This window comes from Sardina pilchardus, chromosome 18, assembly GCF_963854185.1.
Source record: "Sardina pilchardus chromosome 18, fSarPil1.1, whole genome shotgun sequence".
NCBI classification, from domain to species: Eukaryota; Metazoa; Chordata; class Actinopteri; order Clupeiformes; family Clupeidae; genus Sardina; species Sardina pilchardus.
The window spans coordinates 5,222,234-5,249,678 of record NC_085011.1 but is presented as its reverse complement, the minus strand read 5'-3'; the positions used below and the strand labels follow the sequence as shown (position 1 = coordinate 5,249,678).

At 44.9% G+C, this 27,445-nt stretch overlaps 3 protein-coding genes across 4 annotated transcripts; all 3 read left to right on the top strand.

The window, feature by feature from the left end:
• LOC134064405 (peroxisomal N(1)-acetyl-spermine/spermidine oxidase-like) lies at positions 1–1,725 on the top strand. Its single transcript, XM_062520321.1, has 4 exons — positions 1–291; positions 734–1,226; positions 1,342–1,602; positions 1,719–1,725. The coding sequence occupies exons 1-4, from the start codon at positions 135–137 to the stop codon at positions 1,723–1,725; spliced, it is 918 nt and encodes a 305-aa protein (XP_062376305.1). The 5' UTR covers positions 1–134.
• Positions 1,726–2,440: 715 nt separating this feature from the next.
• Positions 2,441–6,905, top strand: LOC134063752 (peroxisomal N(1)-acetyl-spermine/spermidine oxidase-like). The gene is made up of 4 exons (XM_062519449.1): positions 2,441–2,473; positions 3,282–3,394; positions 3,903–4,057; positions 5,048–6,905. Exons 1-4 carry the CDS (start codon positions 2,457–2,459, stop codon positions 5,195–5,197), a joined length of 435 nt encoding a protein of 144 aa, XP_062375433.1. The 5' UTR covers positions 2,441–2,456; the 3' UTR covers positions 5,198–6,905.
• A 7,102-nt stretch (positions 6,906–14,007) lies between these two features.
• On the top strand, positions 14,008–20,818 carry LOC134063751 (peroxisomal N(1)-acetyl-spermine/spermidine oxidase-like). 2 transcript variants are annotated; one of them, XM_062519448.1, is made up of 8 exons: positions 14,008–14,428; positions 15,139–15,569; positions 15,832–15,893; positions 16,094–16,293; positions 16,736–16,991; positions 17,518–17,630; positions 18,493–18,647; positions 20,054–20,818. In XM_062519448.1, exons 1-8 carry the CDS (start codon positions 14,275–14,277, stop codon positions 20,210–20,212), a joined length of 1,530 nt encoding a protein of 509 aa, XP_062375432.1. In that variant the 5' UTR covers positions 14,008–14,274; the 3' UTR covers positions 20,213–20,818. The 2 variants fall into 2 exon arrangements, with proteins under 2 accessions (XP_062375432.1, XP_062375431.1); XM_062519447.1 differs by lacking the exon at positions 15,832–15,893 and having other exon boundaries at positions 14,009–14,428; positions 15,139–15,631.
• The last annotated feature ends 6,627 nt before the right edge of the window (positions 20,819–27,445 follow it).

Below are 27,445 nucleotides of genomic sequence, written 5' to 3'. Positions count from 1 at the left end.
GTAGTGGCTTGAAGCACATATCGAAGTTTCAGTGTCAGACTACCATCACTAGTTTCGAGTAGGCTTACAAGTTTAACTGAACTATTCATTTCCCATCCGTCGTCTGCTGCGAAAACCGACGCGTTAGACTTGCAATGGCTCTTCCCAGTCTCGATGCTAAAATTGTTATAGTTGGGTGCGGGATCTCCGGGATTGGTGCTGCGCTGAAACTCACCAAGCATGGGTTTCGGAATGTCCGTATTGTCGAGGCAACGGGTAGGAGCGGTGGAAGAATACGAACGGGCAAATTTGGTGAGTTTTTGGAGACAGTTGGTATCCTAATAATTTACTGAGGCTATTTTACGAAAGATGCGTACGATAGTTATATCACCTGATTGAGACATTACAATGCTGCTTATTGTTAGTGCGTTTTACTGTGGTTAGTTTTACAAATATTAAATATGACAGAAGTTGTCTATGAATGTTATTCATGGCGCAGTACTGATTCATTTGCCAAATAATGTGGACCTGCTCTATAAGCACCTTATGTCTATTTGGAATTGTTTTAACTACTGTTTTAGTCTATTGAACTTAAAATGTAGCTGGGTACTCATGAACATATGTCTCTTACAGCTATATTTTGAATGGCCTGTGAAGACCCAGTGGTTTTCCTGTCAGGCCCACTTGGTAATGAAGTTGAATAGCCCTGGTGTGGTGACGAGTGCTCCTATATCATGCCTTTGTCTGTGTCCAGGTAGCAGCATTGTGGAGATGGGGGCCGCCTGGGTCCACGGGCCGTCCCAGGAGAACGCCGTGTTCCGGCTGGCCTGCCAGTACAACCTGCTGGACCCGGAGTCCATGACGGAGGAGAACCAGGCCATAGACGTGGGCGGCAATCTTCCCTTGGTGCCCAGCTTCCTGCGCAGCTCGGGGGGTGCTGTGTCGGCGGAGAGTCTGGCGCCCGCCCTGGAGCTCTTCTACCAGGTAATCGAGCAGACGCAGGGCTTAACCCAGGCAGGCGAGCCCGCGGGCAGCGTGGGGGAGTACTTTAAGGCAGAGTTCACCCGCCTGGCAGAGGAAGAGTGGCGTGGGGAGGAAGAGGGCACGCGAAAACTGAGGATGGCGCTCGCCACCTCAGTGATGAAGGCCCAGTGCTGTTTGACTGGAACACACAGCATGGACACTGTGTGGCTGGGGATGTTTGGAGTCTACCGGACGCTACCTGGACTCGACTGCACCTTCCCCAGGTGAGCATACACAGACACAGACACGCATAAGGTGGGGCTTGGGGCATTTGGACTCTACCGGATAGTGCCTGGACTCAACTGCACACTCACACACACACACTTCTTTTCCCCCCTGTGTAGATTACTTCAAGAAGCACCATGACACTTTCCTGAGGCCCCCATTACCGCTGCACAAGCTGCACACCGTCCAGAGGATGGGCTTTGGCACCGTCAACAAGATATACCTGGAGTTCCAGGAGCCCTTCTGGGACCCAGAGACCGAGGCCATCTACCTGCTGTGGGAGGAGGAGGTGCAGCTGGCAGACACGGTGCCCAACATACACAAAGACTGGGTCCGCAAGCTCTTCGGCTTCACAGTAATGGAACCTACCGAGAGGTACACACACACACACACACACACACACACACACACACACACACACACACACACACACACACACACGGTGCCCAACATACACACAGACTGGGTCCGCAAACTCTTCGGCTTCACAGTGCTTAAACCTACCGAGAGGTACACACACACACACATACACACACACACACACACACACACACACACACACACACACACACACACACACACACACAGTGCCCAACATACACAAAGACTGGGTCCGCAAGCTCTTCGGCTTCACAGTAATGGAACCTACCGAGAGGTACACACACACACACACACACACGCACACACACACAGTGCCCAACATACACACAGATTGGGTCCGCAAGCTCTTCGGCTTCACAGTAATGGAACCTACCGAGAGGTACACACACACACACACACACACACACACACACACACACACACACACACAGTGCCCAACATACACAAAGACTGGGTCCGCAAGCTCTTCGGCTTCACAGTAATGGAACCTACCGAGAGGTACACACACACACACACACACACACACACACACAGTGCCCAACATACACAAAGACTGGGTCCGCAAGCTCTTCGGCTTCACAGTAATGGAACCTACCGAGAGGTACACACACACACACACACACACACACACACACACACACACACACACACACACACACACACACACACACACACACACACACACACACACACACACACACACAGTGCCCAACATACACAAAGACTGGGTCCGCAAGCTCTTCGGCTTCACAGTAATGGAACCTACCGAGAGGTACACACACACACACACACACACAGTGCCCAACATACACAAAGACTGGGTCCGCAAGCTCTTCGGCTTCACAGTAATGGAACCTACCGAGAGGTACACACACACACACACACACACACACACACAGTGCCCAACATACACAAAGACTGGGTCCGCAAGCTCTTCGGCTTCACAGTGCTTACACCTGCCGAGAGGTACACACACACACACACACGCCTGCACACAGTGTCGCTCAACATACGTACACACTGAGCCTGCAAAGTCTTTGGCTTCACCATGCTCAAGCCAACAAGACACGCACATACACACTGCCATCCAAAGTGCTTACACACTGGGTCTGCAAGCTCTTTGGTTTTACCATGCTCAAGCTTACGCATACAAAAAAAGCTGCTATCTTTGAGATCCGGTACACAGTTTGATTTTTGCAACCCCAGGAGCTAACTTACTAACTTAATGGCAAGTTGCATCGCAAGTTAGCTCTGGGGTAGCAAAAATCAAAGGCTTCCGCCTTCACCTTCGGAGATCACAGTATCCACTCGAAGGGAGAGGACAAAAGTGTGTTCCGGAAAACGCCTGCCTTTCCAATTTTGTCGTGAGAGTTTTGTTTCGTGAGAGTTTAACAGGTGTGATAATTCCAAACCCTCATGTTATTTTTTGCATAGTAAAAGTCTCAAGATGCCGGATCTCCTCATATGGGCAGAGATGGTAGCTCTTGTATAGGCGAGCTTCAGAGGTCTATAGACAAAACATTCTAAATTAGATGTGAACAAAAGGTGGCCGTTTAAATTCCGCATATACTGTATGCTTCATGTCTGAATGTCTGTTACCGTCAGAAATTTGCCAAGCAATTGTCAGAAAATGTGCAGAAAACCTGAAAACAGCTTTTTTGTGTTTCTCACAGGTATGGACATGTTCTGTGTGGCTGGATGGCTGGTCATGAATCTGAACATATGGAATCCCTCTCTGAGACAGAAGTTCTGAACACGGTCACTCAAGTGCTGCGCAGGTTTACAGGTAGTGCACACTGACTGACATACTGTACTGCATGCACACATACTGACTGTTTGACTGTATGACTAAGTGTTCAGTGGATAAATTGGTACCTCCAATGTGCCCATTTTATGAGTATAGAATAAGTATACTGTATATACTCTTTTGAAATTTGGTCTGTGCATTCATCCCAATCCGTAAATTAGTGAATTAGTGAACAGTACACAGTGAGGTGAAGCACACACTAACAGTACACAGTGAGGTGAAGCACACACTAACCCGGAGCAGTGAGCAGCCCCCATTTGGTGCTTAAACGTATAGGGATTACGTCGTCTAAAACCTACGACACTTGTGAACCTGCGTGCGTGCGTGCGTGCGTGTCTTTATCTGGAAGCGCAAGTGTCCCCTTTATCCCTGGTTTTGCACATTATGGATTAATACTTCTGCTACTGTTGGACACTCCATTTAAGCTTGTCATGATACTTATCCTACCTGTCAATCCAAATAAGGAATTCAAATGTGTGTATTGTAGGTATCCCAACAGTGAGTCCCAGTAGGATGTTGCGCTCTCAGTGGTTCCATGACGAATTCACCTGTGGCGCCTACTCTTACCTGGCTACCGGCTGCTCTGCTCAAGACAATCAACACCTGGCCGAACCACTGCCTACAGAGCACACACACTCCAAGGTAAGGATACACACACACACACACACACACACTTCACCTGTGACTCCTACTCTTGCCTGTTTCCGGCTGCTTTGTATGATATACTGTATACAACATCTGACAGAACCACTGCCTACAGAACACACACATGCACACACCAGGCTAAGGAGACATTGAAACACACACACACAAACACTTTGGGTCAGTAAGCTCTATTTACTGTATTAAGGTAAGGAGGCACACAGAACACACACACTCCAGGATACAGAGACACCCACACAGATGACGAATAATTCCACACACACACACACACTTCACCTTTGACTTCCACTCTTACCTGTCCTCTGGCTGCTCCGCTCGAGACTTACACCACCTGGCACACACACTCTAGGGCAGAGGTTCTCAACCTTTCTGGGACAAAGGCGCACCAAAGTTCAAATTACTGTAAAACAGGCCCCAGCCGTGGCGCAACTGGCTGGGGCACCTGCACCGCACGCCGGCGACCCGGGTTCGATTCCCGCCCCGAGGTCCTTTCCGGATCCCACCCTGACTCTCTCACCCATTCGCTTCCTGTCTCTCTCTACTGTCCTGTCAACATTAAAGGCACAAAAAAGCCAAAAAAAATATACTTAAAAAAAAAAAAAAAAAATACTGTAAAACACCAAGGGACATAGGCCTACTTATACAGTAGTTGCTGATTATGGGGAATGTCCCATACACATTATTATTATTATTATTATTATTATTATTATTATTATTATTATAAGCTGTTACCAGGGATATTTATTCTCACATACCCATATTTATTCTGTACATACAGTTTTTTGTTGCTACTGTATATCAGGCAGCTAAAAATGTTGCGTACATGAACACGCCTTAAATTTGGCAATTGCAGCATTACCTACACCTTGGAACAGGTTGAAACAAGCAATCGCCCACTCACTCTAGAATCAACATGTTAATTAATGATTGTGTGTGTGTGTGTGTGTGTGTGTGTGTGTGTGTGTGTAGCCCCTGCAGGTGTTGTTTGCTGGTGAGGCCACTCACGACACTTTCTTCTCCACTGCCCACGGAGCTCTGGAGTCCGGCTGGAGAGAGGCGGAGAGACTCATCACGCACTACACTCTAAAAAAAAACTTGGTTCAAACAGCACAATTTTAACCCAACCACTGGGTAAATAGTGGTCGCACCCAAGTTGGGTTATTCACTGGGTTACCATCACGCACTACTCAAAGTCTTCCTCTTAATCCCCCTGTCTTCTCTCCTCCAGAGCTGCAAAAAATGGCTTGTCTAATAAAATCTAATCAAGTGTTTTAAACTTATCAAGACAAAAAAACTAGTTTGTATTGTTTTTAGTATGGAAACACTTACCTAGTGCTTTCTTTTGATATAATTTCACTCAATTTAAGAAACGTTTGTCTTATTTTAAGTCAATTCTTCCTGAAAATAAGCAAAATTATCTGCCAGTGCAGTAAGTGAATTTGTCGTAAAACATACAAATTTATCTGCCAGTTCAGTAAATGAAATTATCTTGATACGACTCCTTAAAATAAGTCAAAGTCTTCTTAAATTAAGTGAAATTATCTTTTGAGAGAGCGCTTGGTAAGTATTTTCATACTTAAAACAATACCAAATAGATTATTTACCTTAATATAAGATAATTACACTTGGTTAGATTTCATTTTTTGCAGTGAACTGAGTCTTAAAGGCCCCTAGCCCGTTGTGCTCGCCGACCACAAGTCGGTCATTTGTGTAGAATCTCCAGCTATGATTCAGCTGTTATAAAAGTAGGTGGTAGGCCACCTCCCCTGAGCTCCAATCAGAACAGAGCCTTAGCCATAATGCTTGCTCACCATGAGTCAGCAGTTGCCAAAGTCTGTTGTTTGTGTAGATTAAAATATTCTTTTATGATTCAACTGTTCTAAAAGTCTGAACGTGTATTTTTGTTATCATTGACACTGATTACGTGATCCATTTCAATTGCACTAAAAACAAAGTCTGTTTTGTTCAAAGAAATAATATTTGATGATGTATGAAAGTAGCCTATCAGAACAGAGCCTTAGCCATAATGCTTGCTCACCATGAGTCAGCAGTTGCCAAAGTCTGTTGTCTGTGTATTAAAATATCCTTTTATGATTCAGCTGTTCTAAAAGTCTGAACGTGTATTTTTGTTATCATTGACACTGATTACGTGATCAATTTCAATTGCACTAAAAACAAAGTCTGTTTTGTTCAAAGAAATAATATTTGATGATGTATGAAAGTAGCCTATCAGAACAGAGCCTTAGCCATAATGCTTGCTCACCATGAGTCAGCAGTTGCCAAAGTCTGTTGTTTGTGTAGATTAAAATATCCTTTTATGATTCAGCTGTTCTAAAAGTCTGAACGTGTATTTTTGTTATCATTGACACTGATTACGTGATCCATTTCAACTACACTAAAAACAAAGTCCATATTCTGTTTTGTTCAAAGAAATAATATTTGATGATGTATGAAAGTAGCCTATATAGATTATTTACCTTAATATAAGATCATTACACTTGGTTAGATTTCATTTTTTGCAGTAACTGAGTCTTAAAGGCCCCTAGCCCTTTGTGCTCGCTGACCACGAGTCAGCAGTTTGCCAAAGTCGGTCATTTGTGTAGAATTTCCAGCTATGATTCAGCTGTTATAAAAGTAGGTGGTAGGCTACTCTCCCTGAGCTCCAATCAGAACAGAGCCTTACCCATAATGCTTGCTCACCATGAGTCAGCAGTTGCCAAAGTCTGTTGTTTGTGTAGATTAAAATATCCTTTTATGATTCAGCTGTTCTAAAAGTCTGAACGTGTATTTTTGTTATCATTGACACTGATTACGTGATCCATTTCAATTACACTAAAAACAAAGTCCATACTCTGTTTTGTTCAAAGAAACAATATTTGATGATGTATGAAAGTAGCCTATAGCCTACACACCTTGATTGTAGGTGGTACTCTCCCTGTTTGCCTCCATACGTGAGCTCCAATCAGAACAGAGCCTTAGCCATAATGCTTGCTCACCATGAGTCAGCAGTTGCCAAAGTCTGTTGTTTGAGTAGATTAAAATATCCTTTTATGATTCAGCTGTTCTAAAAGTCTGAACGTGTATTTTTGTTATCATTGACACTGATTACGTGATCCATTTCAATTACACTAAAAACAAAGTCTGTTTTGTTCAAAGAAATAATATTTGATGATGTATAAAAGTAGCCAGGCCTACACACCTGATTTTCTAGCCTATAAAAAAATAATGAATATAAGTTGAGGTGAGATAAACATCAGAGATGCTTTAGCTACAAGCAGAAACTGCTTGGGCTGCTAGAATGGTATTGTAAAAGGATTAAAAAAATTATGGAACTCCATAATGAGTGGTCTAAGATTCCACCAAGTTGAGAACCCTTCTGCATCATCAGCAGGTGTCTCAGGTTCACTAGCGTTTCGCCCCTTAGCCTGTACGTTTCGCCTGAGTGGGGCAGCAAAGGGTGATTAACCTTCACCTGCAGAAGGTTTCCAACTGTGGGCTCTCTTTAACCACAGCCACCTTGAACTGGTCTCAGCCACCAGGCCTATTTCCTTAATGGCTTGCTTCAAGTGCCTCGGTTCCAGGCCGAGCTTCTGCAGGAAGTATCGCACTGATGTTGCTGGGGAACCTCAGCAACCTACTTCAATGGGAAAGGTGCTTGCATTCCACCCTTTGATGACGGCCTCGTCCACCAGATCCTGGTATTTTGCTTTTTTCAGTTGGTGTGATATTACAAGCCTGTCTTCCCAAGGTACTGTGAGCTCAGCTAGTACGATGGTTTTGGTACTCCTAGATATCAGTACCATATCAGGGCGGAGTGAGGTCACTGCGATCTCTTGTGGGAAAATGAGTTTCCTTCTCAGGTCCACCTGCAACTCCCAGTCAGATGCATGTTGCAAAATAGAAGATGGATTCTTCGCTGTTGTCTTTGTCGTGGGGGCCTGGTCACCTTGGAAATGGAAATTAGTGGCTGCAGGGGTAGGTGCCTGGTTCTTATTGGCCCTGGCTTTCTGGGACTCCACCCATTTGGCAATTTCCGTTAGTACCTTGTCGTGCCTCCACCTGTATCGACCGTCTCCCAGTGCTTTTGGACACCCTGTCAAGATGTGGTTCAGTGTGCAAAATACTGCACCACATTGCGTGCATGATGAGCTTTCTTCCTTCCCCCAGATCTTTAAATTACTTGGAGTCGGCAAGAGATCAGCCACAGCGCGTAGTAGAAGGTCAGCTTGCCTTGATCGGTGCTCCAAAGCTCTTTCCAGGACAACGGTCAATCGAGTGCTTGATCCCACTGCATCCACTGGCCTTGGGAGGCAAGCCCCACCGCTTTCACCCGTCTGTCCTCTTCTTCTGCCTCTTGGACTCTCTGCACCAAGAGTTCTCTCTTCCCTTCAGCGTTGGCCTTGTGTTGTAATTTCCCAGGCCCAAGCGACTTTGGCAAACAATTCCAACAATCTTTTGGTGCTTCCAGTAGGCTTCTGCCTCAACCACAGCTTCTTGCGGCTTCCACTTCCTACTGCGTTTGATGGACTTGTTGGCATGTCTGACTTTCTTGTCTTTAGACAGAAGCAGTGTGCTGACTGCTCTTGCCTTGGTGGCTTTGAATTCTTCAACCACTGATGAAACTGGCAAGCGGAGCTTTGATGTCTTACTGTACAGGTTCACCTAGCTAAAAGAAGGGGGAACCCCCAGCCATTTCCGCAGGAACTTACTGCACAGCCTCTCCATTGCTTCCACTTGTGACATGGGGAAGTCATACAATAGGAATGGCCATTGTAGTCTGGGTATAACACCGTACTGAAAGCACCATACCTTAAACCGGCCGAGCAGTTGGCTGTTGTCAACTGCCCTAAGCCAGACATTCAGTTGAGCTTTGGTGTTCCTGAGGTTGCCTATGTCTGTCGTAGATCTTGCCGAGACATCGAATCTCTTGCTCTTGAATTGTGGGGATCTCTGCCCCTTGGATGCTGAAGGTGCTTCCTGTCAGTTTCCCCTTCAGGATGCAGAGGCTTCTTGACTTTTCTGGTTTGAACTGCATTCGTGCCCATGTTGCCATCTTTTCCAGTGCGCTCAGGATCCACTGTGTTCCCTGGATTGATGGGGTCATCACGGTCACATCGTCCATGAATGCGCAGCAGGCAGGGTGTCTTGTGCCATCGTCTGCTTTGGGGCCTCTACACTGCGCCCCTCCTGCCTCTAGCAAAAGGTTCATTGCAGCCACAAACAGGACCACGGAAACCGTGCATCCTGCCATGATGCCCTTCTCTAGCCTTTGCCATTTGGTGGTAAAGTTTCCCACAGTGAACCTCATCCTAAGCCCATCCATGTGTGTCATCACTAGCTGCACCACCTCTGGTGGTACTAGGTAGTGATCCAACGCCTTTTGGATCAGCTGGTGTGGTACGCTCGGGTAGGCTTTTGCTAGATCTAGCCACACGACTGAGAGCATGTTGTTTCTACTCTTTGTCTCCTTGATGATCTGGCTAATGGCTGATGTGTGTTCTAGACATCCAGAGTACCCAGGGACTCCACCTTTTTGGACACTGGGATCGATGTACTTGTTGCTGAGCAAGTACTGTATGAGGTCAGCCTCTTAGCAACAATGGACCAGAATATCTTCCCCTCGACATCCAGTAGTGAGATCTCACGAAATTCATCTAGTGCAGCAGAATTCTGCCCTTTAGGTACTAGGGATGTTAACCGGTGACTGTTTGACCGATGGTTGACCGTATCCACGTTAGCCGACCAAAGTTGTCGCTAGTCGGTTAAAAAAAAAAAAAATAGAGGCATCTTTAAATTAGGCTAAAGACAGTGGACTAAACGCTACTACAGCTAGCCATCTCATTCCAAGAAGATCTTTTTTGTGTGAAGTTAATAAATTATCCCTCACACTCAATTTTTCACAACGCCTGCTTGTAAGCTAGGCTACGTAATAAACAAATAAAAACATTTGGCACGAGGTCACAGCGGTGGCCGGTGCGTCTTTTGCAATCTGGAAGTGCGCTGTTTTATCCATTGGTTTTATCGTGTTGCAGTCTAGGCAACTTTCAAGCTCCTTGGTTTGCAGGACTCATGTTTGGCGCTGGATTTAAAAAAGTGACGTGAGTGAAAGGGCGGCGCCGGGGCTGTGTGTATGAGCGTGGGACAGAGAGATGAGAGTTGGGAAATTGCGTGGCTTTTATTTCAAATAGCATAATTTATTTTAAACGAATCGGTTAACCGGTTTCAACCGGCTAATGAGTCTCGGTGGTCGGTCAAGAAAATGTTTAGTTTTCGCCATCCCTATTAGGTACAAAGCAACCTTCAGCAAGTGTCCAGAGCTCGGGCTCTTGCCTTTTCTTCCACAGTGTACGCAAGAGCTTGGATAACCTTTTCAGAAGATGAGGGCAGTTTTTGTAGATCTTATATGAGGTTCCTGATGGGCCTGGAGCGGATCCTGCTCTAGCTTTTTCAACAACTGCTCTCACTTCATCCATTGTAAAATCTGATATATTGAACAGGATGTTAGGTGTTGGCCTTGGCAACTGATATGGACATTCCTCCAGTGGAATGTTTCTGGAAGGGTCGCCATGTGCTGCTGCCACACTGTCCTCCACCTCTTCTTTAGAACACTTCAGCTTTCCGCTCTTGGGCTTTCCGAGAAGCTCTGTTGTAAACTGAAAAGGGTTATTGAAAAATGCCTTCCTCTTGCGACGTTTCTCCCTCTGCTTTTTCCGCATTGCCTCTGCTCTACGGAGACGCGTCAGGTTCATTCGCACCTCTTCTCGTATCTGGTTTAAAGCTGCTCTTTCTTCTTCACTCGCATTCTTCCACCTTTTCTTGAGTGTCCTTAGTACCTCCCGTACCTCGTTGATCTGACGCTGTCTCCTACTGGGACCTACTGTTGGTTTGGCAGTGCTGCCTTCCTTCACACCGAAGGTGTCGTGACATACCTGGTAAACTAATTCCACCATGGCCCTGATCTTCCTGATGGCGTCCCCTTTCAAAGTATTGTCGAGGATGATTCCCAAGTCTTTATCCAGCTGCGCCCATCTACGATCTGTCGCTGGTGGTAGATTCAAGCGTGGTTTCCTCTCGAAATCCTTCCATCTTGCGTCTTCACCCCCTCTCCTTATGCTCTGAGACAAATGCGCAGAGTGGTCCAGAGCGCTGTGGTGTGCCTCCTGGCTCTGTTCCTCTCCCGACTGACAAGCATAGCTGGCATACTCAGAGATTGACCTCTGAGACATCTCAGGTGCTTTGTGTTGCTGCAGTTGCTCTTTGCACTTGGTCTTTCTTTGGTGAATTCTGACGCCACGTCCGTTCTTAAATATTCTGCCGCAGCTAGAGCATCTTCTCTCGTCCTCGTCCACCTGTCTTGCCGCAACCATTCTCGTAGTCCTTATGCCATTGACCGGGTCTTTTACCGTGTGATCCGTCCTTGTTGGCAGATTATCCTCCCCCCCTCCTCGGTCTGCCTGGGGGTATTCTCTAGTGAGTACATGTGTGATTTCTGTAAGGCAGCGGTTATCATATAGCCTATCCCCAGTAGAGTTCTCAACGGGTCGGGTCGGCCCGAAAAACCCGACGGGTTCGGGTCAAAAAATATAAGCAGATGACTCGGGTCGGGTCGGTCCTCGGGCTTAATTTTCCGCTCAGTGAAAAAAAAAACATGTAGGCTATTAATTATCGCTGTTGTTTACCGCGAATCATCATGAATTTCCCCTTATGGATCAATAACGTATATCTATCTATCTGTAGGCTAGCCTACCGTAAAGAAAGTCTGGCTGCTGCATGAAACGTGCATGCAATCATGGAGCGGGGACAGATGTGACTCTGTGTTGGGAGATGGAAGGACAGAGCGTGCAGCAACTCGTGTGTTCTGTTCTGTTGCACCGCACCAACATTTATTAGTTGTGCAAGTTCTAAGAAGCCGTCCCCTTAAACAAAATAAAATGGCAGTAGATTGTTGCTGGGCAATAGGCTACGTCTTCGTGAATATAGCTAACAACTCATTGCCATCATATGAGTGTATGAAGTGGTTATTGAATCATGCTCGGTGGATGAATCTGCCTTTTTTATAGCAAGAACAGTAAGTTTCCCCATTTATATCATGTTTCTATTGTGGAAAATATCGTTTCACTAGGTTTTTACGTGGGCTAGGTTTGCCACTGCACATAATTGTGCCCTTAACGACCGTCCGTCTCCATAGGATAACATGGGAAAACTCGACCGCCGGCGTCGGGCCGCGGGCCGGGTTCGGGTAGATCAATCATATTTATGTGTCGGGTTACATCGGGCTCGGGCTCTGAAAGCCACGGGCCGGGTCGGGTCGGGCTGTAATTTTCAGGCCCGTTGAGAACTCTAATCCCCAGGGATGGGCACAAATACATCAAAATGTATTTCCAAATAAAATACCAAATACCCACCTTAAACATTTATCAAAATAAGCTACAACATACAGCAGCCAAAAAATTTATCAAAATAAAATACTGTATTTTTGTATTTTCGAAATACTACAAAATACTTCTTTCTAAAAGCAGGTCGTTACATTAATACTACAGGCTAAAACAGAAAAAAAGAAAGGAAAATTGCAAACTCAACTGTGAACTCAAGTCTTTGTGCTGTCATTGTGTCTCTTCAGTAGATGTCTTTAAGCACAACTAACTTCTGAAACAGTGTTGCATTTAGACAACACCTATGGGGCCTGATGATGGTATTGAACCTCAAAAAGGTTTTTGATTAGGGGATACTGGTCCAAGGATGGCAAGTCTTTTGGTCCTCTAAAACCTACGCTGCATGTGTTGTGAGTGCAATATGCCGAGAGTGGCATCACAGGGGCTTGACTATGCGAAGATGTATGCCACAGACAGAGACTTTCTGCTGCTGTAACCTGCGTTGTGTTGAACCACTGCCCCTTATTTATTTATTTATTTTTGTTAGGGGGGGGGGGGGGGGGGGCTGGAGTGTGGTGATGGCCCCTTCCTGTTCCAACATGACTGTGCACCAGTGGCACAACGCAAGGTCCATAAAGGCAGTTTGGTGTGGATGAACTTGACTGGTCTGCACAGAGTGCAGTACCTACCCAATAGAACACCGTTGGGCCGAATTACTGAGAGCCAGTCTCCTCCTCCAACATCAGTGTGTGACCTCACAAATGCGGTTCTTGAGGAATGGTCAAATAATCCCATAAACTCTCCTGAACCTTCCCAGAAGAGTTTGAAGCTGTCATAGCTGCAAAGAGTGGAGCGACACATGGGAGGTCACTTAAGATCATATGTGAGTCAAGGCAAGTGACCCAATACTTTTGGCATTATAGTGTTATTACTGTAGATAGTTAGATAGGCTCCCTTGTAAAAGAGATGTAATTATCTCAATGGGATATCACCTGGCAAAATAAAGGATAATAGATGTCATCACGGCGTCTCACAGAAAGTATTTTACAGTAATTTGAAAATACAAAAATACACACCGCTGAAGTATTTTGATACAAAATACAAAGGCATTTTCATCATCTCAATAAAATACAAATTACAAAATAGTATTTTGTATTTGAAATAGGTATTTCAAATACATGTATTAGAAATACTGCCCATCCCTGCCTATCCCACATCTTAAATAAGCCCATTCATTTTTAAAACGACTGTAATTATGAAGTTTGAATAATAGTCCGTTTGAGAAGAGGGAAGTTAACGTAGACGGCTACATGATCGAATCCCCCTGCTGTGGTTTGTTTGCGCAACTAAACAAATTTCAGAACTCCTGCCCTAAACAACTCGAATCGAATTTAAGCCCTACTACGAGTTACAAGTGGGTAGACAGCGCACTCTGCTGGTACTACTCTGTTAACATAACAAAACATACTATTTTTTTTCCTTCACTCACGTAGTGCTTCAGCTTTAGTAGGGATCCACTTCACAGCAATACAGATGTGACAAGTGAATATTTTTTCTTCACACAGGACAGAGCAACAGTATGGTAAAGGCAACATTTCCATGTTAAAGCAAATTACTACACTGATCACGTGATTACACCCGGAACTACCGTGTCAACTTTCAATTCCACAAAGTGTCAACGCTGTCGCTAGCCTGCAAAACAATTGAGGTCTGGTACAGGTTCAAAGTGCATGCATGTCGTTAACGTTTCGAGTACAAATTTAACACAACTGAACTATCCCTTTGTCATCCGTCTGCTGCAATAACCGAAGCGTTAGACTTGCAATGGCTCTTCATCTCGATGCTAAAATTGTTATAGTTGGCTGCGGGATCTCCGGGATTGGTGCTGCGCTGAAACTCACCAAGTATGGATTTCGGAATGTCCGTATTGTCGAGGCAACGGGTAGGAGCGGTGGAAGAATACGAACGGGCAGACTTGGTGAGTTTTGGAGAGAATTGGTATCCTATCAGTTACACAGTTAACCTGAAGCGGAAGTGGTGGATACAATGATTTGCTTTCTAGCCTATAATGTTGTTTTGACATGTGAATGCACGACTCCAAAGCTTTTAAAGTGCATCAGCGCAGCATATGGCGAACTAATGCATCCAGTGACATAGCAGCTTGGCAAAACTAACAGACTTGGTGTTATTTGAGGACAAGTTATCACGTGGGCGGTGTACAGGCTATGTGTCGTTTTACAATGTGCATAGTAAAACTCTAGTCTTTTATTACTACACATCTAGCAAGTGTCAACCAATGAGTAGGAATAAATGGCCTCTCTCTACATCGGAATGGATATCTAGACTAAAATAACCCCCCTATATTACCTCCTAGATAACCAGTGAAAATCGTCATGTCTGTAATAGTCCAGACTATTGCTGGTACCAGGCCAGACATTGCTGAAAAGGGAGAGGGGTCTTTTTCATCTCAAATCCGCTGGGCAGATGGTCAGTATCAGATGGACCACCGTTTGCCAGTTCTACGAGTTCTGCCATAGACCCCAAGCAAAATTCTGATACTGTATAGCGACAGCATCCCAGTATTGGGCCATGATCTGTATTGGTAGCTGGTGTTCCAGTATTGTGTTGTGTGTGTATGGTGACAGGTGGTCCTGTATCATGCCATCAGGCTTTGTCTGTGTCCTCCAGGTAGCAACATCGTGGAGATCGGTGCCAACTGGATCCACGGGCCGTCTCAGGAGAACCCCGTGTTCCGGCTGGCCTGCCACTACAACCTGCTGGACCCGGAGTCCGTGACGGAGGAGAACCAGGCGATGGACGTGGGCGGCCATCCTCCCTTCGTGCCCAGCTTCCTGCGCAGCTCGGGCGGCGCCGTGTCGCCGGAGAGTCTGGTGCCCGCCGTGGAGCTCTTCTCTCGGGTGCTGGAGCAGACGCAGGGCTTCACCCAGGGAGGCGAGCCCGTGCCCAGCCTGGGGGCGTACCTGCGGGCAGAGCTGCCGCGCCTGGCGGAGGAGGAGTGGCGCGGGGAGGCAGCGGGCACGCGAGACCTCAGGATGGCGCTCGCCACCACCCTCGTGAAGGTGGAGTGCTGTGTGAGCGGAACACACAGCATGGACGAGGTGGGGCTCGGGGCGTTCGGACTCTACAAGACACTGCCTGGACTCGACTGCACCTTCCCCAGGTGAGCACACACACACACACACACACACACACACACACACACACACACACACACACACACACACACACACACACACAGCATGGACGAGGTGGGGCTCGGGGCGTTCGGACTCTACAAGACACTGCCTGGACTCGACTGCACCTTCCCCAGGTGAGCACACACACACACACACACACACACACACACACAGCATGGATGAGGTGGGGCTCGGGGCGTTTGGACTCTACAAGACACTGCCTGGACTCGACTGCACCTTTCCCAGGTGAACTCACGCATGAGGCAGTCGATCAACTCAACTGCACACACACACACACACACACACACACAGACGCAAACACACAGTGCTGCACAAGATAAACTAATCTGAACAGCAAAGTAACACAGGTTTTCTCTTAGTTATCTTTACATCAAAATCATTAATTGTCCGTGTGTGTGTGTGTGTGTGTGTGTGTGTGTCCTCAGGGGCTTTGATGGGCTGATCGACTGCCTCATGCGTGAGCTCCCGGAGGGTGTGGTCTCTTATAACACACCTGTTCGCTGCATCCACTGGTCTGACGGCAGCGGAGCAGGCGACACACACTCTCACACACATCCTGTGCGAGTGGAGTGTGCCAATGGACAGGTCTTTCCTGCTGACCATGTTATTGTCACTGTTCCACTGGGTATGTTTTTGATCACACACACACACACACAAATGCTTTGTTTTAATGATATGGAGCAGTTTGGTATTTGTTGCTATTAGTCTTGCTAGCTAAATTAAGCAGTAGTTTGCACAGTGACTTCCCTTGGATGCTAACCCTAAAACAAAAGGAAAGAACGGTAACTAACTCGGGAGTTAATGCATTCTGCCTTGGTTTCTCTCAGGCTTATTTTTTTTTCTGAAATTGACTCTGAAACTGATATTTTTTCACATGATAAAGTAGGTCTTGAATATCCCAAAAATGACAATAACTAATTATCAACCAAAGATGACGTTCCAGCCTTTTGCTTTTGCACCGCAGTATGCTACTCTCCCGGGTCCCTGTCTACCCCCTCACCTACTGGACTATTAACATACTTCTCATTATACATATTTCATTAGTTATTCTTTCCCCCCCTGGGTAGGTTACTTGAAGAAGCACCACGACACTTTGCTGAAGCCCCCATTGCCGCTGCACAAGCTGCACACCGTCCAGAGGATGGGCTTTGGCACCAACAACAAGATCTTCCTGGAGTTCCAGGAGCCCTTCTGGGAGCCGCATGCCGAGGCCATCTACCTGCTGTGGGAGGACGAGGTGCAGCTGGTGGACACGGTGCCCAACATACACACAGACTGGGTCCGCAAGCTCTTCGGCTTCACAGTGCTTAAACCTACGGAGAGGTACACACACACACACACACACACACACACGGTGCCCAACATACTGTACACACAGACTGGGTCCGCAAGCTCTTCGGCTTCACAGTGCTTAAACCTACTGAGAGGTATACACACACACACACACACACACACACGGTGCCCAACATACACACAGATTGGGTCCGCAAGCTCTTCGGCTTCACAGTGCTTAAACCTACTGAGAGGTATACACACACACACACACACACACACACGGTGCCCAACATACACACAGACTGGGTCCGCAAGCTCTTCGGCTTCACAGTGCTTAAACCTACCGAGAGGTGTACACACACACACACACACACACACACACACACACACACACACACACACACACACACACACTGTGTCCAATGTACACACACACACTGGGTTTTCAAGCTGTACAGCTTTCACAAGCCTATAAAGAGGTACACATGCACAGACAACGTTACCCCACTGTGTGTGTGTAACGTCAGGGTTTCTGACGTGGTTTTGTCTGTGTGTGTGTGTGTGTTTTTCACAGGTATGGACATGTTCTGTGTGGCTGGATCGCTGGTCATGAATCTGAACATATGGAATCACTCTCTGAGACAGAAGTTCTGAACACGGTCACTCAAGTGCTGCGCAGGTTTACAGGTAGTGCACACGGACATATGCACACACACACTGATATGCACACACTGTGCCCACAGCCCCACACTAAGTGTTAGGTGGATACATCTTCAATGTGCCCATTTGCCGCTAAACTGGATGACATAAAAGTTCTGAAACGTGTGTGAAATGTGTGTGTTAGGTATCTCAACGCTGAGTCCAACTAAAGAGTTGAAATGTGTGTGTTAGGTATCCCAACGCTGAGTCCAACTAAAGAGTTCAAATGTGTGTGTTAGGTATCCCAACGCTGAGTCCAACTAAAGAGTTCAAATGTGTGTGTTAGGTATCCCAACGCTGAGTCCAACTAAAGAGTTCAAATGTGTGTGTTAGGTATCCCAACGCTGAGTCCAACAAAAGAGTTCAAATGTGTGTATTAGGTATCCCAACGCTGAGTCCAACTAAAGAGTTGAAATATGTGTGTTAGGTATCCCAACGCTGAGTCCAACAAAAGAGTTCAAATGTGTGTGTTAGGTATCCCAACGCTGAGTCCAACAAAAGAGTTCAAATGTGTGTGTTAGGTATCCCAACGCTGAGTCCAACTAAAGAGTTCAAATGTGTGTGTTAGGTATCCCAACGCTGAGTCCAACTAAAGAGTTCAAATGTGTGTGTTAGGTATCCCAACGCTGAGTCCAACTAAAGAGTTGAAATGTGTGTGTTGGGTATCCCAACGCTGAGTCCAACTAAAGAGTTGAAATGTGTGTGTTAGGTATCCCAACGCTGAGTCCAACTAAAGAGTTGAAATGTGTGTGTTAGGTATCCCAACGCTGAGTCCAACTAAAGAGTTGAAATGTGTGTGTTAGGTATCCCAACGCTGAGTCCAACTAAAGAGTTCAAATGTGTGTGTTAGGTATCCCAACGCTGAGTCCCAGTAGGATACTGCGCTCTCAGTGGTTCCATGATGAATTCACCTGTGGCTCCTACTCTTACCTGGCTACCGGCTGCTCTGCTCGAGACACTCAACACCTGGCCGAACCACTGCCAACAGAGCACACACACTCCAGGGTAAGGACATACACACACACACACACACACACACACACACACACACACACACACACACACACACATATCACCTGTGACTCCTACTGTTACAGGGGAGCTACACCAGGCGCGTAACTGAAGTGTTCTGTTAGCGACGCGTATGCTGCAGCAGTTAATAATCAATGGAAGTAGCTGCACCAGACGCCACAGTACGGCTGCAGCTGTTAATGATCACTATAATCAATGGAAGTAGCCACACCAGACACAACAGTGGGGTGTACGGTGGAAAAAAATAGACCAGTCTGCTCAAATGGATTTTACGCGTCGCGAATGGAACGCTTCAGTTACGCGTCTGGTATACTGTAGCTCTCCTGTTACCTTGCTACCAGCTGCTTTATCTGAAATATTTAACATTCCTGACAGAACCACTGCCTACAGAACACACACACACACACACACACACCAGGCTAAGGAGACACTGCAACATACAGTACACACACACGCGCGCGGCGCGCGCGCACACACACACACTGAGTCAAGCTCAAGCTCATTTTACAGTACTCAAGCCTACTGCAAGGCACACACACACACACACATACACCAGGGTAAAGGGACACACACAACACACAAAGGCCACGAGAGACACAAACACATATACACACACACACACACACACACACAGAACACACACACTCAAGGGACACACAGGATACGGAGACACCCACACAGATGCACGAATACTTCCACATACACACACTTCACCTGTGACTTCCACTCTCAAGACTTACACCACCTGGCATACACACTCTAGGGGGTCAAATTAAAACACTCATAGTTGCTGATTATGGGGAATGTCACACACACACACATGATTATTATGGGCTGTTAACGGGGATATTCATTCTCATATGTCCATATATGACTCTCCACGGCCAAACCGCTTGTCGCAACAGGCGTTTCCGAGAAAAATGACCTTTTATGTTACTTGTGCTAAAATCGTGGATTTGTTTTTTGTGAGTGTTTTGAAACAGTGGGAGGTCTACACTGTACGGTCGTGAACTCCAGCAGAATGGTAGAGGCGTCTCGTTTTTACCGAAAATTTGAACGATGCGACTGGTTTCGCCGTGGAGGGTCACATATTTAGTCCGTGAGAACCGCTGCTCTAGAGTAAGGAGATGAGAACAGTTGCTTGTTTATTTTAATGAGACTATTGCAACATGTGAGGAATGCAATGGAGTAGAATATGATGAAGTGCACACGGGACGCAAGCAAAGCTAAGGACAATATTCCCTCTAAAATTGAAATTATAAATTGTATTTTTTTTTTTTTGCCAAAAGGAGACACACACACTCACTCACTCTTCAATCAACATATTAGTAATTTGCGTGCGCGTGTGCGTGTGTGCGCGTGCGTGCCTGTGTTTGTAGCCCCTGCAGGTGTTGTTTGCTGGTGAGGCCACCCACGGCTCCTTCTTCTCCACTGCCCACGGAGCGCTGCAGACCGGCTGGAGAGAGGCGGAAAGACTCATCACGCACTACTCACACCCTTCCTCTCCATCCCCCTCTCTTCCCTCCTCCAAACTCTGACCCCTCTTCCCTCCATCACACTCCCCCTTCTCTTGTCTTCTTCTCACCATCTCTCCTCCGCTCCAACCGCTCTCTTTTCCTCTCTTCTCCACCTTTTGCGATCATCTTCCATCTCTTTTTCTCTTTACTTTTCCTCTTTCATTCTCTCTATCAGCCCCTTCTCTCAGTCTTTCTTCCTCCCTCTCCTCAGATACTCTCTGCTCCTCCAAGCTGCTCTTCTGTCTCTAACCAGTAGGTGGCAGACTCTCCCCCTGCTGTGTGCCTCCCTGCTCCTGAGCTCCAATCAGAAATCAGAGCAGAGCCTGAGCCCTTAGCCATGATGCCCGTTGACCCTGAATCAGTGTGTGTAGAATCTCCGCTTATGCTTCAGCTGTTCTAGAAGTCTAAACATTTATTTTTGACACACTATATCTAATGATCTACTTCAATTGCACTAAAAACAAAGTCCATATTCTCTGCTTTGTTCAAAGAAATTATATTTTATATAATAATGTGTTATGAAAGTATACATGTCTGATTTGATATAAAAAAAATGAATTAATGTAAGTGAGTACATGTGTGATTTATGTAAGGCATTAATTAATAAATGTTGGTTTCTAATTTTTACACTTCTCACTTAGTGCTCTCGTCAGTCTTGCATAGAAAGTCTGAGACACTGGCCCCGTGCTGGATGGGTTGCCTTGGAAGTTGGTGTGACAGCATGTTTGTCCTTAAGAAGCAGGTATTTTTGCTTATGTTAACTTGTTTGTGTTCTTAAGATGCAGAAGGGTATACTACGAAACGAGAGTACTGACTTACCCAGGCGTTCACTTGTCGAGTAAGTCGTCTTTCAAGGATTTCCTGAAAATGCATGCTGACCAAACAAATCGGTTCGACTGTTGTAATAGTTAAAAATGAACACAAGTTCCTGTTCAGGTTGAAGTGTTTCGAAAAGTTATACACATTTTATTTCATGAAGGGTGTGTTTTTAGGTTATAGCTGTGTTCCTGTCACCTTAAAGGAAAGCTTAACAGGTCAAGAAGTGAATGCAGCGCAAAGAACAGTCAATGGACGTAACATGACAGTAGCCAATTTGTTAATCGACTTGTTAGAGAAGAGAATCGTGAAACATTACCTTTTGCCTGTTGTTAATCCTTTACCTCCACAACAAAAGCATGTTCATTGTGTACAGGGGGAAAAGTCACAAGAAGTTTGCTATTTACGATAGCAGAGTAAAATATAAATACATTGTGACTCTAGACCGAGCTCTACAGTCGCCCAAAATACCTAAACCTGCATAGTGTACCTTTATTACAGTTTTTAACAGTTGCTCAAACACTAAACTTAGGGGCTTAGCTGGAGTTATGCCTTGAAAAAAAAAAGTTTATTTCCCAGGCCCATGATTCACAGGCAAGTTGGTCTTATTTTCAGGGAAAAAATAGTGCCTTCAGACACCTAGGGATCATGCAATGACCTGAATTGATTCAGAAATACAGTATGTGAAATCATGTCACCGTGTTTTCTGGAGTGCTATTTGTTGATGTTTGCTTGTAATGTATCTCAGCCGGGGAGAAAAACACAAGTGTTAAATTTTCTGATTTCATAAAGTAGCACCAAGCCATCTTCAGGATCTTCAATGCTCAGTTTTATTTTTTAGTTGTTAGTAGTTGTGCAGATTATAGATTGAATACAGCTATAACACAACTCTAAATCAGAGAGATACATGAGCTATATTGCAGTTATAACTGTACTTCGTATTGTTTTTTCTTGTCTGAATGTCTCTAGCAGTGTATGATGCTTTTGTCCTCAGAGCTGTTTCTGGGCTGAAGAACTTTTGTCCTCAGAGCTGTTTCTGGGCTGAAGGTCTCCTCTAGTTGTGCATCTTCCCAGAGTCATCCTTCCAAACATTTCCCCCATATTTCTGGAAATTGATCTGGTGCTCTTTCGTCACAATAATAGACCTGTCCCAGTTGACGCGGAAATTCAAAGCGATGACCTTCTCGCATGTTTCACCAGAGAGGCAGCTCTCCGCAAAGATGCTGACGTGAATGTCCCCTTCCCCTTTAATCTGGCCAACACTGCCTACGGGGACATGTATGTAGCTTATACGGGAGTTCCTTTTGAACGTCCCGCTCCCGCTGGTCCGTCCGTCTCCGGTCCGCAGCACCATCTCGTCCAGCTCCATCGCGCCGTCCTCCGCGCTGTAGAACACTCTAATGGGCACCCCTGTGGCGTTGGCCACGTAGGTGTTTGTGTCCGCCTGCGATAGGGTGCCACCCATTTCTGAACTCCAAGGCAAAGGTCTCTGTGCAGCAAGAGTGAGTGAGTGAGTGATCAGTGATGCTGTGTGGACTCCGTGTGAACTTATAGTCACAAATAGGGAAGTTGTACTGGCCCAAAGTAGGCCTTGCCTACAGCTTCATAGAGCGTAGTTCTGAGAAACCAGCCCAGAAAATACGTGCTAAAAATGCATGCTAGCTAAGCAAAACAAATCAGCTGGTGTTGAAAACAAACTCGAGTTCCTGTTCAGATTCTCTTTGTGAAAACTATGATTTGTGGAAACGTATATTATGATTACTTAACAAACAACATAAATGACATAGACAACACCTCAAGTATACTGCGTACAGTAAGAAAATGTTAGGCCCTTTTAAAACACATAGTCTGATGCGTATGGTTTAAGCACATTTAGGATGTGCCCAGTCCACTTTCCCAGAATAAGTGATCAGACACCAAGACAGCTTCTACCCTTCAGCATTCAGACTCTTGAACTCCTGAAGATTTGCAACTCTATTTATTATGACATATCCAATATTGAGATTGTCAAAGTTTTTCTTTTTTTTTCCCCTCCCGTCATCTACTTCCTGATTTTTTGGTCAACGATTCCCGGGACACCGTGACACCGGTGCACATGACACTTGGTGGGCATGTAGCCCCAGTAGACTTTTACGGAAAAAAATGTTTGGTCCCCGGGGGCCACTCCAACTCCGTGTAAATCTTGATGCTTTTTAAGTGGATATAGCAACAAAATAGGCCTTGATAAATTTAATAGAGTACATCTTTCTGATGTTTTTCTAAATGCCCAAGAATAACAATGAATATAAATGTGCATGCTGTTTGAAGTTGCATGCTGACATAGACTAGCTTGCAAGCAAACAGGATGTAAAAACTCAGTTCTGAAACTAATCACGAGAGGCCAAGAGTTTTATCTTCATCTCATGGTGCCAGGAGGCTCAGATGCAGGCAGCTCTCAAAAAGGAAATGCATCTTGTCAGATATACATTATGCAATGTCACGAAAACATGCGTGCGCAAACAAGGGGCAGAAAGCACCATGAACGGCATTTAAGCAGCTGCTCGCCGTGAAAAGATTCGAAAACAGCACCATTCAAAATGACTATGGTTAGAGAATGTTCAGGAATGTAAAGTAACCCATTTTTTGCCCAAAACCACCAAAAAGACGATGTTATATTAATAATAAAAACTAACACCAAACTCTGAAATGAGATGTTATCATCATTTAGACAACAGTGGCTTACAAAAAATGCCGATTGTAGCTTAGCCTACATCAGCTTTTTCAACCGTCTCTGCTATAAATGATTTTTTACATTTTACATTACATTTTCACTGGTAATTCCTCTTTGAGAACTGTTTGCAACTGGGGCTCAATGCCACCTTGAGAGAAAGATAAAAACTTGATGTTGGCCTATTGTGGTTCATTTCAGGCTTGAGTTTTCACGTCCTGTGTCTTGCAAACTGTCTCTGTCAGCACAGCTTCACACCGTAGCATGCACATCTGACAACAATCTAGACGAATAGACAATTTATCATTCGTCATCAATGATAAGGTAAGTTGCATTATCATTGTCTGTCTGTCTGAGCCAATTAGGAGCTGTGTTGAAACGGATGATGTGTGCATGGTAGGCCTAACTGTAGCCAGGGACTGGGAGTAAAAAAGACCCTGGACTTTCTTCCAAATAGGCCCACTACCATCTGCACACACACACACATACACACACACACTAGCTGTCTATAACGATAGTCTCACGCTATGCCAATGAAAGTATCACATTCAAAATAATCAGTCAAATTTGACAAAAATTATGATTATTTTTCTCATGATTTCATTCAAGCTGCCTAAAGCAACAGGGACGTCATATGCCATTACGATAAGTTGTTATTTTATCAGGACCTGTTATCTGGCTTACTCTTAACTTCCATGAGTTGAACAAAGCCAACAACAAAAGTGCCATACATCATGTTATGAGGTTATGTGCCATCAAAATGATTTTGGAAACGTTAGGTTAAGGTCACAAAACTGTTAAGAGTGCCTTTAACTTCCATGAGTTAATTGTGCTCATCACCCTGAGAGAATGAATACTCTTTTCCGATTGGCTGATGCGGTGGCTATTAATTCAAAATAAAGGGACACCTGACTCATGAGCGCACCCAGGCCTAGACCTCGTCAGTAAATAGTATAGTCAGGTCGGACTTTGACATAAATGGGAGTACTGGGAGTACTAGCTATGTCCAGGCAAGATCCTTGATTAGTTTATGGGTTTAGTTGCAGGAGAATGATGTTCTTGCCCGTCCGGCCGCCTGTAGTTGTGATGTCACTGTGATGTCACAAAGTATGAGTACAGTGGAAGCTGGGAACTGAACACACAACTTTTCTGGATAGCCTACTGCAGGCTAGCCCAGCTCCTTTACCACTATGCTATAACTTTTCTGGATACTGCAGGCTAGCCCAGCTCCTTTACCACTATGCTATAACTTTTCTGGATACTGCAGGCTAGCCCAGCTCCTTAACCACTATGCCATAACTTTTCTGGATACTGCAGGCTAGCCCAGCTCCTTAACCACTATGCTACTATACCGCACCAATAGATGGCTCTCATAATAATAAAGAAAAAATAGCATGATACCGTGATATGTCTCAGTATGTTGTTCACAACTCCACACATGATGAAGTGTTTTTAAAACTTCCCCTATAATGATTTGCTCTACCTCATCTGATGGGTTTTGATGAACACACCCAGGTCCTCTGTAGCAGGATTGAGTGCTGTATGCAAAATAGGTGGTTGACTGATAAGAAGAGAGTGAGCTGAGCAACACATCTCAAAAGGACACTACGATGACCAGGATTCTCACTGGCAAGAAAGTTCAGCTACAGAGTGTGACAGAGTGTGCTACAGGCAAAATGAGTGACTACTGTACCAACGTCTAGTACTGTACATTTTTATTCCTAAAAGGTTTACATCAGTAAGTGCTCTGTGTCAGCAGCTAACTCAATCTGATGTGAAGGGAAGATCTGACAAATCAGTAAAGTGTGAGGAGGTGGTACTCAGAGATTGCAGGTGGTGTATTTTGCTATTTTCCTGTAAAAGGGTTTTTCAGACACATTTCCTGTAAAAGGGTTTTTCATAGACACATTCACCAGGAGAGAGTCAGAACAACTACAGGTGAGCTCTTAATGTTTTCTCTTTTTTCCATTTAAACAAATAATGACACATTTGTAATTGAAAGCATTGCACTCTCTATTAAGGGAGAGACTCTCAGGAATAGTACAACTATGATGCAGCAGTGCAAACAGCTGATTGCTATCGCTATATTCTGATGATTAAACGGAACGGAGCACCGTTTTTGAGAGTAAAGCTTTGTGGATGAAATTGACATTGATGACCAGAACTTTTTGATCTCTTTAGGGACGAAGAGTACAAGTTCCATCTGAAATGGAGAAACCATACAACCAGACATCAGCATACATTACACCAACATATACCTACATACCAACACACACCTACATGTCTGACTTTGAAAATAATGACAATGACACTGAAGTTGAAGATTTTGAAGGCGTTTACTTGACAGTTGACTGCCTGAGTTTCTCAGCCATGCTCCTTGGACTATGCTCTGCTGTCTATGGACTATATGCTCTGATTAAAACTGGTCATTTTTCTCATGTGTTTGTTATAAATCTGTTCATTTCTGATCTGATTCAAACTTCTGCCAAATTGATTCAAATGTGTAAAGACTTTCTGGACTATGACTATGACTCCTTCAGTGATGGTCTGGTGTTAATCTATTGTTTTGGTGTTATGGCTAATATTTGCTTCATGGTGTTCATATCTGGTGAGAGATATGCAATGACTGCTTATCCTGTTTGGTATAGAAACATTGATACGATCAGGACACCAGTTTGTGTGTCTGTCACTGTTTGGATCATATTGTCTATCACTGTGATCACCAGTTGGTTCATTGGCTATATTGAACTATTTGTTCTCTTGATTTTGCTTCTGCCGTATCCCTTGGTGATGCTATTTTTCATCGGGACATGGAGAGCTCTATCCAGGAACACATCACTATCTCGTCATGAGCAGAGACGCATCATGGGAACCCTGGCTCTAATTCTTAGCATTTACACAGTCTTATTCCTACCCTTTGCGTTGGTCCTGGTTGACTTTTTCCACCCAATTGTAGACCGTTTGTGGATTTACCTTGTGGAGTTTGCCCAAATTCTCATGGCACTGAACCCCCTGTCTGATTTTCTTCTTTATTTGTTTATAAGGAGGGATGCTAAAGATATCTTGAGGGCTCTTTTCTTCTGTTCTCGTCTGAGACATGAAGACACAAAAGCCACAGAAACTTTGATGGAAGCCCACGTCTAGTTATTTACACTGAACAGTCCCACAGAAACTACTGTTCAGGAATGTGTTTCTATGGAAGCGTAAAGAGTTCACTTCAAGTGTCAAGTTTATTGATATTTAAAGTGCAGTGTCACCATATGGTCTCAAAACACCGTACACAGAAGGAAAAAATAATCTTCCGTTATTTGCACAACTTCCCATGTGTTTTCGGGATTTATTTTCAGGAATGTGTTTTTCATGGAAATATAAAGAATTAATTTGAGTGCATGGGGGGGAAAAAACGTCAGACTCCTTGCTTTTGTGGACAGAATGTGTATAACCCGTTCACTCACAGAGTGCATGGACAAACATTCTGCCATGTACGTCACACTTTGTGTAATATGTCTTATGTTTGTCCTGTAGAACTTCTCAAAAGACTGATATATAGTGAAGTTCAAGCAATTTTGGCGGATGGAATTCCTTCTGTAATTGTTGACTTACAGGATGTGTTGGACAAAAGACCTTGTGGCTATATCATAATCAATGAACATTCAAGGAGGATTTTACGTGGACGTTAATAGCTTTCGTAACGCAGAATGTATTCTCTACAATGAATCATGTTTGTTACA

What these genes read in the sequence shown, in the direction of transcription:
- LOC134064405 (XM_062520321.1), top strand. Translation starts at nt 135, where the DNA reads ATGGCTCTTCCCAGTCTCGATGCTAAAATTGTTATAGTTGGGTGCGGG. An exon ending in AATACGAACGGGCAAATTTG is followed by an intron (nt 292 to 733) that starts GTGAGTTTTTGG and finishes GTCTGTGTCCAG; the next exon opens with GTAGCAGCATTGTGGAGATG. An exon ending in CTCGACTGCACCTTCCCCAG is followed by an intron (nt 1,227 to 1,341) that starts GTGAGCATACAC and finishes TTTTCCCCCCTG; the next exon opens with TGTAGATTACTTCAAGAAGC.
- LOC134063751 (XM_062519448.1), top strand. Translation starts at nt 14,275, where the DNA reads ATGGCTCTTCATCTCGATGCTAAAATTGTTATAGTTGGCTGCGGGATC. An exon ending in TATTGTCACTGTTCCACTGG is followed by an intron (nt 16,294 to 16,735) that starts GTATGTTTTTGA and finishes CCCCCTGGGTAG; the next exon opens with GTTACTTGAAGAAGCACCAC. An exon ending in CAGAGCACACACACTCCAGG is followed by an intron (nt 18,648 to 20,053) that starts GTAAGGACATAC and finishes CTGTGTTTGTAG; the next exon opens with CCCCTGCAGGTGTTGTTTGC.
- LOC134063752 (XM_062519449.1), top strand. An exon ending in AGTGCTGCGCAGGTTTACAG is followed by an intron (nt 3,395 to 3,902) that starts GTAGTGCACACT and finishes TGTGTATTGTAG; the next exon opens with GTATCCCAACAGTGAGTCCC. An exon ending in CAGAGCACACACACTCCAAG is followed by an intron (nt 4,058 to 5,047) that starts GTAAGGATACAC and finishes GTGTGTGTGTAG; the next exon opens with CCCCTGCAGGTGTTGTTTGC.